We start from the raw sequence: 17,466 nt of genomic DNA on the forward strand, positions 1-17,466 counted from the left end.
ACTCCACCTGCAGTATATTGCGAACAAGGGAAAGCCCTCATAGAAAAAAGAACTAGAAAGCATAGATATCATATGCCCCCTGATTTTGCCTCTTATTTTTGCCTTGACCCTTGCAACATTTTTTTTAATTTTCTGGTATATCACTGAGGATTACCAGCAGACAGCAATGCCACAACACTTCTTCACAAAATGCAAGCTGATGCAAAACTTTCTATTAACTTTCTAAGTGAATTTGAGCAATAATTACAAATTGTCCCTGATTTAGTGCCGTCATCACCCAATTATTTTTGACTTTGTCCAGAATTCTTGAGAAAACAAATTAAGATCTATGCTACAATACTGCTCTAACCTTTGAAAGAGTTTTTAGAATCTGACAAACAGCTTTCTCAAATGGTCCAGGAAAATATCATAGCCATCAATTTTCTGTTACTGAAGACATAACAGGTCCTGGTGACACTGCCTCCCCTCTTAATGAGTAGAGAAGTGCCTTCCTTTCAAATTGTGTGTGTGTGTTTCTAGTCACACTTTACTAAACCGGCATGCTAAAGCTTGATAGTGGACTTCTCCAAATTTATGTTACCAAGGCTTACTTTCACATCCTCGATTTGTTAAGTTGTTCCACCCTTGCTCGAGAATGGCGGCATGAATTTGCCTTTGCTTTGAATTTTACTGCTGATATTTTCTTTTTAGAGTGAGATTTGGAGACTGAGCTTCATATAATTACTTATTACCAAGCTAAGGATGGCCTGAGATTAGATTACCATGGAGAAGGAGCAATATAGGTGTTACACTTTTTATTGATCACACTGTCACCGAGTTGCAGTGACCTTAGATGAACAGCAATAAAGCATGAGGGTGTGAGTACCTTGGCCTTACATTTAGGGTGTAAGGAGTTGTTTTTTTCACCTGCCCATAAACTGGGTAAGTCTGATTTATGCATTCTGGTTTGCCTCAAATACTTAACACTACCATGACAGAATTTTGCATACAGCCATTTTTTTTTTTTTTTTGCCATTTCCCTTTGTAATAGGTGTTCATATATAATCACTAATGGGACTTAACATACTTTTCTAAATATGCTGCAGTCTTTATACAAAGGAAACAAAATGTCCTCTCTACTCCCAGACTCACCTTTTTCAAATGGTAAAGGTGAATATATTAAAGAAATGCATTAATGGATAATTAAGTCATAAGTATTGGTAGCTAAACTCACTGAAAATTAAAAAAAAACAAAACAAAAGGGCATCTGTTGTTTTATTATCTCCAGATCTCTGCAAACATCTCAGCCAGCTAGTCTTTACTGTCTCCTGAACATTCAACCACCAGGGGGAGATGAACATTAAAATGAATCTTCAGCATTGTGATGTCCTAGCTCTGCCTATAACTACCCCATCAATGCTGAGGTTAGAAGGCTCACAGGGAAGTTGTATCCACCCTACATCAGCTTGTTTGCCAGCCGTTACTAACAATACTAATTTGCTTACATGGGTTTATGGGTTTACTTTCTAATGAAAGTAATGGATTGGGGAGATTGGATGCATCTTGTCATTTTAAAGATCAAAGTCTGTTAACTGAAGTGTTGAAGTTTCCCCATCATGCCAGCAACTGCTTCCCTTCTTTTGCAAATTTTTAGAGTCACACAACCACAGACAGTTTTATTTTTTCACAGACTGTGTTTAGTTGCTTCAGTCCCTGTCAGAGTTGGTGTGGGGATTTTAGAAGCCTGGGAATTCAGCACCCCAGTTTCAACTTCTGTAAAGTCAGGGTTAGAGATGGGACTACAGTGGGTAAAAGGGAACATTATTATTTATTTATTTTTGTGTAGCATATTAGACTACTGACTGCAGTTTAACAAAGACAGTGTTATTTGAGCATTAATATTAAGCTACACTGTAACCAAAATTGTGTTCTTTTTTTATGTGATTTGTGCATTTTAGCTCATCAATCTTTGTAGTATGTAAGGTTACTGTACAGGTTTTAAGGTTCTCAGGTTAGGTAGCTGGAAGTCTGCAATGGATATTTACTATAGCAAACTGCTTCTGCAATTCAGAGACATTGTAATGTTCAGTGGAATGTTGCAGATGGTATGTGAGAATGGTTTTTGGTCTACTCAGTGAATGTCATTCCTCCATGTTACATAACTCCAAAGTTGGCATGTTTTAGTATGCAGGGTGCAGAAGGTATTTTGTTTGCAGTGCAAGGGAATAATACTTTTGTATGATTTTCTAAGTCAGGATGTATTGTTCAGAATGGTGGATATATATAGTCTTTTGTGCTTCACTATGGAGCAGTACACAGTAGTGTCATGCAAAACCAGACAGTATTCGCAGGTCATCCTTGAAAAGGGACATTTGCATCGAGTGGGTTTACCTAGTTAACATATGACAAAAAATAAACATCAAATAAAAAAAAGTCTACATGCAGGTTCTGTTAAGCACCTGTGTACAATGGAGCAGGAAAAAGCACTTTACAGAGGACACTGATTCACCTTCAAGTCCCATCCCCACGGTGTTAAACAGTAATACGTGTCTGTACTTTTAGTGAATGAAAGGAAGGAAGGAAGGAATAAAGAATAGATTAATGACTTATGATAACCTCAGTAAAGAGGTTCAATGTAAGTAAAGCAAGGCCTGTGAGAGGAAAAAAAGGAAAACAACAACAGCATACCTCACCACGTTAGGGTGGTCAAAGTTTGCAGTTTGTGTAAATCTTTTAGTCTTTCTTTCTGACCTACTGTTAAGCAAAATAACGCCATGTCTGCTAGTTAAGCATGTTGCCTTTTAAGTTAGTATTTTTGTAGTTCTCTGAAGCTAATAGCATTAATAGTGTCTGACAACAAGGACTCTGTCAGTCAGACTGTCTGTCTATCTCTCTCTCTCTTACTATCAGTTAACCAGACATGCAAACTGATCAACTGCAAACTCTTTTCAGCCATGTCCTGAGCATAACAGAGACTGTAAATGTGCATGCATATGTAGACAGATCAGACTAGCTAGTTAGCTAGCATATATTTGGAAACAGAGATGAAACTGAAACACTGCACTGGTGACTGTTCTTCATCTCTTTTTCAAAATCAGATGAAAAGCTGACAACAGCCCAACGTCAGGGTCACTTTTTATATAAAGAGGTATTACTCACCTATGATAATTTTCACCATTTTGCTATAGAATCACATTCTTTTTCAGATACGCAGCAACATTCTGCGGCAAAAGCAGTAGCGTACACAGCAAACTAGGGAGGTACAGCACTGCAGTCTGTGTTCACTCATAGAACATGCATCTAGCCTAATGATTTTAATGCTTTTTAATATGAACATTCACTCCCTGTTTTATAACATTGTTTTTATGCCCATTGGCTGCCAACCATCAAATGGACTGCTCATATCTTTGTAAATGCGAACCGTCAGCAGCAGAATATCATCCAGGAACCACCTGAAGATTCTACAGAGCTATAACCCCTGAGCCCTCGATGCAGCTGGCAGGTTCAAACCACAAAACTACCATCCCAAACATGCAAGCTACAATATAAGCCAGACACCAGTTACATCAGGCACAGCTTGGCATGTATGATGCCAGTTACATCAGGCACAGCTTGGCATGCATGTCCCCCCTCATTGCCCAGCCATTACTGATAAACTTATTAAGCCACCCAGCCTTTGCTTGGGGCTGTACCTCTTCCAAAAAGATGAAAAAGGACAGCATCAGCTGCTCATCCCATCATCATCTTGTCAGCTCCTCCTGTGTCCTGATCACTGGCTGATCCTGGTTTTTCTGGGTCACAGTCGGAGCTTCACTTCACTGTATCACTAAACTGACATATTCTACCTATTTAGTGGAGATCAGTAAAAAGAACATCTTCAAAATACTACTGTCTTTCAATACTGAACTTCTACCGGTTCTCCACGTCTACTTTGTTTGTGTCTTTCGGCTTTTCCTGGTTAGGGGTCGCCACAGCGGAACTCCGGTCCGCTAATGATTGGCAGTAGATTTTTACGTGCTGGCTTGCCGGGCCTAATGCACAACCTTCAATTTATGGAATCTTAGGTTACAGAAAAAAAACACTTTTGATGTTAACAAAAAAAGTTCTGAATAAAGTTTTCTTCAGCAACCTTTAAATATTAAAAGGATAAAATACATTTTTAGTGATACAGTTTGTAATAAAATATGATAAACTGGTACTTAGCATTTGTCTGCATTTAACCTCTCCTTTATCCTAACAGGAAAGAACAATTGTCTTTCTCTTCTCACTTTAGAACAGCAAGATCTCTGACTCAGACAGACATGATGAATTATGCATGAATCTGACCACGAAAATCTAGTGCAAGCTCTCTGGTGACTATAGTTCCTAACATTTCCTGTAAACCTATTAAGATACGAGCTACCAAGCTTTACAAACCTTTGTTATGTTTTATTTCTGCGGCTCTGACTAAACAGTCTTGTTTCTTTCACTTGAGGTCTTGTGTGGCACAATGTCAGAATAGACAGTCTGCAGTTTTCAAAAGACAAGCTGTTGACTCTTCTGAAGCTTGTACATTGCTCCGTAGTAAAACAAATCTAATCTGATATGAACACAGAAAACAGGCTAAAAAATCACTAAAATAATCACATAGTACTGAAGGCACATACTGAAGAGTGTGAATAAACTAGGCTCTATGTATTTGGACACAACATCTTTGTTATAAACCATTCCCAGATGAAAATTTTACCTCTCTCCTTCTTAATCCCTCCTAAATCTGGTGACTTTGAGACAATGTGATGACTTACACTTGATTAATAATGACAATAATTAGAGTTACAGCCTTTTCTTGCTTAAGAAAATGTACATTAATTCACATTCTTATTCTGTCAAAATCTCAGGTTAATAGCACTAGTATTTTAAAAGGTGTCCCTGATTATGTCTGGATTTGTCCCCGATACTGTTGAGACTTATGATTCCCACTGGTTCCCTTGTCTAACAGTAGGCTACAGTACCAATGTGCCTTTAATAAAATCTATTTTGCTAGATGGAAAGTAGAATCAATATGAAGGTAAATTAAATATAACTTAATGTAAACATTTTGAAGGTTTATTACTCTACAAAGAAAACTGTAGCAAGTAATGGCTATTTCATAATTTCCAGTACCTTCTACCCCTTAGATTTTGAAATGAAAAGTATAATATACTCTATAATGCATCACACTATAGAAATGTTGTCCTGTGATCTTATCCCTTTACTGTAATCCAGTAATCTGCAAATCTAGTTTTTACACAAAGGGAAGAAACAAAAGGCCTTTACTTATGAAATCAGAGCAACATTGTGGCAGCTGTTCCTGGCTTAGAAACCATAACCAAATGTGGGTTCTTCAAAGGCAGCCACTGCAATGAGAGAAATCTTTTTCCCTCAACATGCAGCAATCTCAGAGCTGGATATAGCAAATGGGGGGGTGTGAGGGTGGTACCTATGATTATATTTGAACTCTACTTCAGAAGCAAATCCTCCTACCCCCACACACATATATACAAAACATTACTTAGACAAATCTTCTAAAGATCTAAACCACTCCTAGTATCTTGGTCACAGTGAATAAGCTGCATTACAGTTCTACTGCAAACTTTCATCTGCTATTTCTATCAATATTACAAAGGTAGGACAAAACACAGGGCAGGAATCTGTAGAAACAAGGCCTGTAACTCAGAACGGTCTGTTTCTATGCAAATATGACTAAGATTTATAGCAGTTTGTTATCCAATGATTTAAAACAGATTTTTAGTAGGTAGATTTTCTGCAATCTGAAATATGCATGCTTTGTTTAAACAAACACTACCAGTAGCAAGGAAACATAAAGATATAAGTAGAAAACAACATGCAGACACTCTGATGTGTCAGATTCTCTTGGTTAATGGCACACCCTGGATTGCATTTAACCATGCATTTACCTCATTTGCATTTGTTGATTATATAATTTCTTTTAATGAGTGCACACTGCAAACTAAATAAAGCTAAATATTCATGATTGCATTACTGTTGTGCAATTAGTCATAAACCTGTCATAAAAACAGTTTAAATAAGAAAATGGTCATTGGCTGCTTTGCCCTAAATTATCTGCCACTAAGGCTGTTTCTTTTTCCCAGTGCTATGTTTAGTTCAAAGCAGATACTTTGAATGATATGTTTTGAAAGGTGTGATACAACAGCTGTATCACATAATCTGGTTTTCTTTATAAATGGCTTTTATCACAGCATGCTACTGTTCAGAATGCTACATAATTTTTCCAAAGCTACGTCTACACTGTTGAAGACTACATTTATAACTAAAATCCAGAGCATCTACAGTGTCAATATTATTACTGCTGTTTTGGGTATCTCCCCCCCTTTTAAGTCTCCATTACAGCACAAGGCACTCACTTAAGGAAGCACTGCACTTGCCACTTGCAAGGCTCATCATACTGCTTATACATAATTACACTGAAGAGAGGAGACATGTATATTCTAGGTAGTGGCTGCCCCATTTCATTTTGTTTTTATTCCATTTGCTCCAAGTTTCTTCTTGTTCACAGTTCCACAATCTTCTCCAGCAAACTACTCACTTACCCCCACCGTCCTAAGAAACGTTGTTTCATTCACTGAAAATGAACACCTAGTTCCAGCCATTTGCAGCACGTTCTCTGATCCCCTAGTCTTGCATGCTACACTCTCCAGTCCTTATATTTCCCTCACTAACCTGCGTGTTTCCGACTTTACTTGTTATAGCTCAATGTTTTCTTTCTACTTTACTACTTCTTCAAAATGTGAATTCTGATCAATTTCATTAAATACTACCCTGAGTCTATACGGGTTTTTACATTGTCTGCTCTGTTTTCATCCTGCACGACAAAGTTTTGCCATTAATTGAACTGGGAAGTTTCTAAATCACCCATAGGTGTGTGTGTGTGCGTGTGCGTGTGTGTGTGTGTGCATGCTCAATATCTCCATGTCTGTGTGGCCCCACAAACATGCGCACAGTGGACTGGCATACCATCCAGGCTTAGTTCTCTCTTTTATTCTCACTGAATCATGGGATAAGCTTTTCAGCTCCCCATGACCCTGAGGAGGTAAAAACACTTATCACAGAATAAATTACAGACAGCTTAAGTTTCTGTTAGGGATTTGTTCATTGAGCGTCAAAGGCTAATACTAATGATTTGCCCACAAAACACAGCAAAATAAAACCAAGCAACATTTACTAAAATATCCTCATCAGTTCAGTTAAGAGCTTTCATCTCCTTATATCAGACTTCTTCACACTGAATAATGTAATCATAAAAACACAATTAAACACACAAATAGTCACATGCAAAACACTGCTTTGTGTATATAACATTATATTATTCAGTCTGATGAAGATATAAAGAGATGAAAGCGCTTAATGAACTGCCGATATTTTACTAAATCTTGCTTGGCTATATTTTGCTGTTTTTTTTGGACTTATGATACTCCAAGTACAGCTTTACTGTTCTTGTTTGAGTTTAATATTAATGATTTATCATATACTACACAGGGTTAAATGGGTTGTTTTATAAATCTTTTATTAACTATCCAGCTAATAACTTAGGGGTACATTTCGATATTTTAAAATATTGTACATGCATTTTCTGACTATAAGAATCTGAAATCATGTTAGACAGCAGAATGAATGCCATGTCTGCTTTAATCTCTTGCTGAGTCATCAGCTTCCGCTGAGTCATTAGACGACAATAATAATACAACATACTAACATGCCATTCATGTTCTACTCGTCTTCTCCATATTCATTAACAAACTTCTTTGTGATCTCCTCATTCTCTCACCTATCTTCTATATTGATGACATGGTCATTTACTAATCAGGTCACTCTCGTATCAACATTCACTGCCAACTTACATGAGATCCAACAATGGCTGATAAACCATAAAATAGTTCTGAACCCCACCAAAATCAAAACAATGCCGTTTGGAACTCCACAGACAATTCACCAATGCACCTGACTTTTTAGCTATCTTTGATGATACACCTATTTCATAGAGACAACCTCCACCTTCAAATACCTAGGGCTATAGCTTGATTGATCGCTAGTCTTGTATTTCTACCTAGAAAAATAGTGAAAGCCAAAACAAACTCCCTCCTCCTTGGGCCAAAATGTTCTCCCATTTTCTATTCCAACCAACCAGAGCAGTCATTGGGAAGTTCTCCTCTCTCAACTTGAATATGGGCTCCTAGTTTTTGCTTCTACCTCCAAGAACAACACACTGAAACACTCCAGACTATCTGTAACAGCATCTGCAGATTCATTACAAATTCATCTCTCTCTGAGCATCACCGCATCACCCTAGAAAAAAGCCAAATGGTTACCCATAAAATAATGATCTAACTTACTTTTAGGATATTAACTCTACTAACCACTCCAACTCCACACGTTTACTACCCTTGCAAACAGACTTCACAAAAAAAAAAAACTCCTCATATAACCTGAGACACCACTCACAAGCTACACCAACTGTCATTACCCCTAGAATCAGACTCCACAGCACTGCACATGCTTTCATCTCTCAGACACCTACTCTTTGGCAACCTCTCCTCATCAGCATTAAGGAAATCAACACTTACTCTAAATTCAGAATGCAACTCAAACAGCACTTCTTCATCCAAGCTTAAGGACATATCAGCTAACCTATAGGCATATCACCTAACCTAATGACATATCACCTAACCTATCTCCTTTCCTTGTCTCTTCTCCTCTTTCAAGATGCATTGAAGATTGATCTACTTTATAAAGTAATATATATACTGTAAATTGCACTCTGCTTGATTGTATATTACACTGCGATTTGTTTACTGGACTGTATAAATACAGAGTTTTCTATGTAATTATTCTGAATTATTAGGTTATTGCTTAGATTTCTGATTTTTTTTGTTTGTGAAATGTTTTGTATTACACCCAGACTAAGCCAGAAATTGGTCAATATTCATCAGTGCACTATCCCGGTAAATAAAGGTCAATACATAAGTACATAAATAAATTAATTAATAAATAGATTAATTAATTAATAAACAAATGTAGAAATCCGGGGGGGTCCTTAAAATAAAATGTATTTACAAGGAAAATTAGGAGAAAAAAGGAATTCTTAACTAAGGCAACACTGATGGAACAACACAGACGACTGCTCTGCTAATCTATTTTGTTCCATGAAATGAATTTCTGTTCTTGCCCTTGTCTGACTTCAGAAGCATTACTGTGAAGTCTGATAGTTGCATATGTGGGTGAATTCTTGTATACTTAGACAATCAGAAATAAACAATAAATCATACCCCTGTCTTAACTGCTCAACATCCTATCCATAAATATGCAAAACATATCCTGCAGGTTTTGGCAGTAACTCCAGTCAGGTACTAACAACTTATTTTTCACAATTAGAACTTAAAATCACCTTTATTTCACTTCTAGTAAAGACAGAAAAATACTGTTAACTTCAGAGATATAAAAAGCTCAAGAATCCACTACAATTATAGTCTCTTATCTTCACGGCATGTACAAAAAGCAATGCAAATGTTACACTGAGACCAACTGTAATTATCTGTAGGATGGTCCACATAAAAATTAAAAATATTACAATATAATGCAGTGATGACAACACCATTACTAACAACACATGACTAACGAAAGTCTTACCATAACTACTTGTGAGGGAAAAACTAAAAAATAAATTTTAATAGTTGTATTTACAGAGTTGTTCTGAAGCAAAAGCAGAGAGCTCACTAACCTGGGCGACTGTAGGTGGTGAGATTGCTGTCACTGTTTCCATTTCCTGATGTACAGCAGTTGATAGGACACTCGCTGTGGTTGTTACCAGTGTGTGGCCATGTGTCTGCCAGCCATGGCTGGGATGCTGGCTCTCCAATGTTTAACAGCCCTGGTCTATAAAAATTCAGTACGGTAAGAATTAATAAACATTTTTTTTCTGAAATGCTGAAGTTGTAAAATAAAAATAACACAGTAAGCTTTTCTTATAGCCATCTCTAGGATTTGCACTAGACTGCAACAATTTTGTCTTTTGATATCAATGACAAAGACTGAAGTACACTGTGAGGATATGAGTCCCTATTACTCCTTTCTATGAATTAATACATCACTATTTACATTTTGATTTTGGTATAGAGTAAGAGAAACTCATTCTGCTTCTATTTATTCACTGCGTCATTCACAAAGTCATTCATATACTTATCAACACTTCCTTGCTGTCAAAGTCCCTTAAAGGGTCAAATAAGAAACATGTACACATGTAAGCATTCCCAGTTGATAAGCCTAGCACTCACATTTGAGTTAAGCCTGCTTGGTCAAGGAAAAGACATGTCATATTTAAGGTACTATTTTTATTTTATGAAATGCAATACTGTAACCAAGGCATACACTTCATACTCAAATGGGTGCATTTTCTGTGCATCTGTGAGAAGCAGTATGGCTTGTAACTATCTGAAGTAATGGATACAGCACAGGTTTGTAAACAGCTTGACTGGAGATAGTATTACCCATGTCAAAACATCTTTCATTGTTTTGGGGGCACTTGAAAGAAGATGCATACATTTGCAGGTGTAGATTCTGGAAAATACATTTTTTTAACATGAGACGAGGACAGGTGGGATGGCAATATCTTACTTTCAGTAAAAAGAAAATTCTAGCAGGCAGTGACTTCTTTTTCACAGCTGTATTGACATCCCCAAGTCAGTAATCCATCACTATACATGCTGCTATACAATCAATCCACCAAGAAGCTATTCCTTTTCTCTTCCTGCTGGCTATAGTCACTTGTACGCATAAATAAATTGATCAAATATCACAGTTTAGTCACATTACTGGCAGTCTATAAGGCCTTTACACAAGGGCATATACTTTCAACATTTTCAGCTGAACTTCAGGGCTAATTTCTGCAACTAAATCCCTATATACTGCATGATACTGTGTTAAGTGCTTCAGGCTGGAGTGACAATCAGACGTGGTAACAAATGGTATACGCTTTTAAGGTAAAGTATATGACAAATGAGTTTCTAATCAAGTGGTAAGTCAGACAGAGATCTCTCCAAAATAGTCTTGTCAAACATTGAATAATGGAGAGAGCTTCTAGCTGCTCTTGGTAGCCCAAGGACATGAACAGGAAGCATTACTAAGTCTCCATGCTATATATGGAATCTATATCCGTGACATCTGGAAAAAATCTATATATATATATATATATATATATATATATATATATATATATATATACAGATAGATAGATAGATCCCTATTGGTGGATCGAGTTTTCAGAAACTCGATATTGATATGGCCAAGACTATATGATCGAGTTTTTGAAAACTCGAGGCTTTTGAATGGAGATCGCTGTACAGCGAGGATTGGGAAATTTACCCTTTCCTTCACTGTAGTGCGATCTCGGAGTTGGTATATATATAATTTGCAGGGGATGTGGGGGGCTTGTCCCTTGCATAAACATAAAAAAGTAGATTTTTGTGAGGTGTTTTTTTTTTTTTTTTGCTGTTCAAATTTCCAGAAAACTCAATCATATGGAATTGTCCATACAGATTTAGAGTTTCTGAAACTCGATCATGTGACAGAGATCTATATATATATATATATATATATATATATATATATATATATATATATATATATATATATTTACCTTCAGTAGGTTGGCTAGCACGAATGATGATATCCTGAAGGTAAACCACTCAAGTCCCACAGCGCCGAACCACTCCCACACTAATTCTTCTTCTTTCGGCTTTTTCCCAGATAGCGGTCACCACAGCAGATCACCTGTCTGCTCATGATTGGCAGTGGAGTTTTACAGTGTCGAGTTGCCAGCCCGGTGCCCAACTTTCCACAGAAGGCACACACATGCATGCACTCACACCTAGGGCCAATTTAGAGTGTCCAATCCACATATAGCATGTCTTTGGTATGTGGGAGGAAACCCATGCGACCACAGGGAGGACAGGCATACTCCTCACAGAAGGCACCCCAGCCAAGGATCGAACCGGAGAACTTCTTGCTGTGAGGCGACAATGCTAACTGCTGCACCACTGTGCCATCCTACCCCCACACTAATTATACATACTAATTCCAATACTGCGCAATCCATGGAGAAAGGGAATATTTCCCACCCAGGAATTCTCTCTCCTGCACACCTGTTGACTATCTGTACAGCCGACCAAATGTAGTCGATTAAACAGATGTCAACCAAATTCTGTCTATCAGACTAATAGAACCTATGCAGACACACACACGTTTGTAATGAAGAATCTCCTGTGAGTTTGTTTGAAACAAAATATTGAAACAACTCATCTGTGATTACCATTAATACTGTTTGGTATCTACTTCTCTGAAGTACATGCTAACACAGAAGGCCTCTGGCTGACGAAGTTCGCAGATGACTGCAAACTAGGAGCCATAGTCAAGTCCCCAAATGATGTGGACATCCTACAGAAGGGCCTCATTGAGACAGATGCCTGGTGTCAGAGCCATGGCCTCAAGCTCAATGCCAAAAAGTGCAGTGTCATCTCCTTTGATAAAAATTCTGTACCCATGAACTACCACATAGGTAGCAATCTACTTAACACCGAATGCGTGATAAGAGACCTTGGGACCCAGGTGGACAGTAGTCTCTCCTTTGATAGTCACATCGCCACAGTAGTCAGGAAGTCCTTCTACGTGGCACACCTCATCATAAAAGGGTTCTCATCCAGGAAAAAAGAGGTCATTGTTCCCCTCTACTCGTCACTCATTAGACCCATTATAGAGTACAATGCCCCTTTTGGAATGTACTTCACAAGACATCTGCAGCAGCTGGAAAGGCCACAGAAGTACCTCACAAAAGAGGATTACTGGCCTCAAACAAATGCCCTACACTGACAGTCTCAAAAAACTCCAGCTTTACTCCATAGCATATCGCCTACTCCAAGGTGATCTCTGCCTAACATATAAAGCTATGTCAAACCCAGAGCTGTTGGACATGCTACACCTAAAGAAATCCCAATCCCTCCAAGCTACACACTCTAGGGACCTAAACCTTGTCACCACAATAAACAGGACATGCTGCAGGGATAGATTCCTGTCCCAGAGACTTACTATACTCTGGAACAAGCTACCCATCTATGTCAAGCAAAGTTCTTCATTAGCACTCTTCAAGAAAAATCTTGATGAGTGGATGGGAAATAGGAAATACACCCCAGGGATCATTTCTGTGTTTCTGCTGGACAGTGGCACAGGAAAATAACTTTCTTGGGTGGCGTAAGCTATGGTACCTTGCTGGCTAGGCTTATGTAGGACCTTGGGCCGATAGCCTAGTACTTACCTATGAACCACCACCTAATCAACAAAAAAGTAATCACAAATGTAAACCAATAGGACTGTGACATACCTTGCAAAACAGCAGAAGAAGAGATCACCCTTGCTCTTGGGTTTGCTGTCCAGTTTGTAATGCTTGCAGAAAGTATACATGGATGTGCAAATCACTGTTACACACATGCTTCATAAGCCACGGTGGACTGCACATTGATACATGCATTCACCAAAGCTTTCTTGATGGAGTCATTACAGAAAGAGATATAGTTTGCCAACCATTGGAAAGAGTTTGTATAGAGACATATCTATCCAATTTATCTACTATGAAAGAGATAAAGAATTGGCCCATTTGCCAAAAGTCACTGGTTATGGCACTGTAATAACTGAATTGTCTGAGATACCCATCATATGCAAGACCCCTTTTCCTTTGTTCTAAGCATTATGAAAAATGTAGGCAGCTAAATGGCTTAGCTGTCAGACAAACTGGAGACAACTTTTGGCATAAAGAAGGTGTTAGTCCTAAGGCTGACTCTGCCTTTATGAAGGTTCTTACACTTATAAGGGTTTGCATTTCCAAAACACTTCAAGAATGAAGGAATGGTGTCTTTGGTGTCTTTCATGTTAAGAATTTTAATGTCAAACATACACTGGGTTCAAATAGTGCAAAGTTCAATTTCTCATTAAAAAAGATAACATTCCAGGGGGCTATCATTACTCAAGAAGGTGTAAAGTTCAACACCTACTGCAAAATTGTTTGATCAAATACTGGACAGAAAAAAAAATGAGGTTCAAGGGTAGACATACTGTAGTGTCTAAAATGCAAATCTTAACAGCAAGGTAAGACAGCCCTCTAACCAGAAGTTCTGCATAAAAAAATTCTTACCAAGTAATATGTTAGTTGGTACCACTAAAGGATTATTCCTGTATTTACTAATGGCAACTCATTCAACCCACTAAAACCGTAACGGGTAACCTTCAGTCCAACAAATAAATAAAGCCAAAAAAAAAAAATCAAGCCATCTGCTACTATTAATCCTGATCACATCCAAAAGTTCAATATTCTGTGTAATGGTTAGAGCAAACTCAAGGCCTCTAGGGATGCCATCGAGGAATTTGCCTCCATAAAGTTTTGTATCATAAACTGACTCACCAGCCCAATTTGCCTTCCAAAAGTCTTGTATTGTAAACTGACTCATCAGCCCAGTTATTCAAACCAGCCTTAAATAAAGTAAGAGAGGAAAATACTCCAATATATAATGGTAAGGAATTCTACAACCTTTCCTCTTCTGCACACAAAGCTACTATCCCTATTTGGAGAGGAAGTAAATGACGACTAACAAATTCCTATTCCTATTATTGAGACAGTGGTCAGTAAATTCAATAAGAAGCACTGATGACATATTTTCATTACTGAAACACTTGAATATAAACAATAACATCACCTCTCATCAGTTGATAGACAATCAAATATCAATTTAATATCTAAAATCTATCCTAAAAAGGCAAACCATGAAGACTAGCAAGTTGGTTTGTAAACTTTTTCTGGATGCTTTCACGTTTATAAACAGATGATAGACTATACACACTGTCTCATCATAATCTACATTTGGCCTAACAAGGGCTATGTAAAAGGGTATCACTACCTTGCTGCCTTTGCTACTAATGGTTCTCAGAATGGCTTTCATTATTCCATAACATTCATACAAGATGCCAGATGCATGGCTGTTGATTTTAAATTGGTTATCTGTAGTTTCCCAAGATCCTTAACACTGGCAGCTGCTGGAACAAATTCATGACCTATCATACAGGGTTACCCATTGTTTAATGCCACAGAATGAATGACACTTTACTTGCCAGGATTAAATAACCCTCTGTTAATTGTGGGCCAACAATACAGATCACTTACATATCTCTGCAAGATATTGTGATTAGCAAACTCTCTCACTACCATCCCAATCTTTGTCTCATCAGTATATTTGCTGATTTATACATTGCTGCAAGAAGGGATTACAGCAAAAACAGACTAAACATAAATGGCACCTGCAAGGATACCTGAGGAACACCAATGCTTGCAATAACTTCCTCCAAATACCTCAGCCTGACTTTGTTACTTCTGTTATGCAGCCTGTTTGCAATCCACACTGTACCAAGATCTATTTTCAGTCTTTCCATAACCTGAACAGAATCAAATGCCTTTGTAAAATATAAGCAGATAATATCTAAGGAAAGACCATAAAGAAAAGCATCACAGACATTGATGTAAAGTTCAATAAGTTTAGACAAGACGTTCCAGATATGAATCCAAGCAGGGGCTATCATATAGCTTAGTGGTAACGGATAATAGGGACAGTAGTGTTGTCTCAAATACTTTCCCAGTTGTGCTTGCAAAGCAATTGGAATAGCTACTATATTTGTCTAATTGCAATAACGGCAGCTTCAAATGCTTTTACCTGAATGTTACATCAGACTGCAATATTACCATCACTGTTCCTATCTTTTGTGTTACTTTTAGGATTAGAAACATTTAAAAACTGATTTCAGATACTGTATTTGCAACATTGGTTTATAACCATTAAACTCTCCACCGATAACTCAGTGTTGCAAAAATAGATTAAAATGGCAAATGTGTTTAAAGGAGTCTTTGTAGTTTTCCTTGGTGTGAGCAGTTTCTTTTCCTAACACAACTTTTGTCTTCTAAAAGTATTTTTCAGATTTTCTGTCCTTTTCTGATAATTTCATTTGTACTGCTGAACTGCAAATTTCCTATTAATTTTCCAAAAATATTTCTTCTTTATAAAATATTTTTGAAGTGTGAGCATCTGAGGGCAACAGGAACTTATTAACCTTTTGATTTTGTGGCCTAGTCTCCAGAGGGATACATGTATTTATTAGGGGATCTCAAAAATCATAAAATATTTTTCACCTTTGTGAAATAGATTTGCCACACATCACCTCTACCCATTTACAGTTGTTTATTTCACTGCCCATTTGAAGGTTTTTATCCTGATAATGTTTTTTCAAGCAATATACGGTTGCGTTGGGATTTCAAACATCAAAGTACAACTAAAGTTTCATTCTACCCCCAGACAATCTGAATTACCAAGGTTAGGAAGAACTGAAAGTGTTACAAGGATGGGATCCTTAATGAACACCACATCCGATATGTTCTCTCCAAGTATTAGAAGATTAACAATTTGCTTATAACAACAACAAAAAAAAAATGTTTTCTGAGAGAAAACTTAAAGTTGAAAGACTTACTAAACAGCATATGCCTGCAAGTATGAAGAACAGAAGACTTCTAATTAGGACTGACATATTCATTATCAACCGAGGTAGCTTTAACAGCTGGGGTTTCACATTAGTTTCCTGTTTGCTTACTTGATTATTAGAACTGCATTTTCAGATGATCAGATTTTGACTGCTCCTACTTGTATCGTCACATCACAACACAAACACAGGAAGGCTGTTCAGGATGACAGTTAAAGCACCAGAGCAATACCTTACCCTGGGGCTAAGCTGAAATTATAAATGCATGATGGAATGACCTGAGACCCCCTGGATACAACATGCATAATATTATGTAAACTTTAGTGTTAATACATTAGGATGTTTTCTGGAAAATTTAAGCAACACCATAAGTCACAACATATAAAACAGTATGATTAGTTTAGTTTGGTGAGTTTTACCTGAAAAATAAATGTGTGTAATAATTATAGCCTGCAAAATGTATGTACAAAACTAACATACTACAAAAATGTAACTAACAGAAATGCTTTTAAATGCCTTGTTCTCTGAAGATACATTAATTCCATACAGCTGATAAGACACTTTTACATATTGCTGTACTGGATATATTCTACACCATTTAGAAAAATACGGGCCAGGATAAAATGCTTGTCTTGAGTTCACAATGATCATTAGCAGCTGTTCTTTGGCTTGTGATATTCAGGGAAGCATCTAAGATTATCCAACTCCACTGATTTGATACTCCCATCACAAGGTCAAAAAAGCTTCTCCCTCAGAATTAAACACTTGCAATCAAACTGAAGCACCTTAATTTCAAGGTACAGTGGCAAAATCCCACTGCTTCTCTACCATGCCTGAAATCTCAACAGAAAGGGCTACATAAGCTTAGGT

The 17,466-nt window shown here is 37.4% G+C and overlaps 1 protein-coding gene across 3 annotated transcripts in view; it reads right to left on the reverse strand.

Annotated features, from left to right (window-relative positions):
- ROBO1 (roundabout guidance receptor 1) overlaps positions 1-17,466 on the reverse strand; it is a 1,916,411-nt gene that overhangs the window by 95,632 nt on the left and 1,803,313 nt on the right. For all 3 annotated transcript variants that reach the window (XM_044072442.1, XM_044072441.1, XM_044072443.1), the window contains one exon: positions 9,755-9,909. In XM_044072442.1, coding sequence (XP_043928377.1) covers positions 9,755-9,909 — 155 coding nt within the window. The remainder of the gene's footprint in view (positions 1-9,754; positions 9,910-17,466) is intronic.

The sequence above is a fragment of the Protopterus annectens genome, chromosome 5.part0 (assembly GCF_019279795.1).
Source record: "Protopterus annectens isolate FY-2018-M chromosome 5.part0, PAN1.0, whole genome shotgun sequence".
NCBI classification, from domain to species: Eukaryota; Metazoa; Chordata; order Ceratodontiformes; family Protopteridae; genus Protopterus; species Protopterus annectens.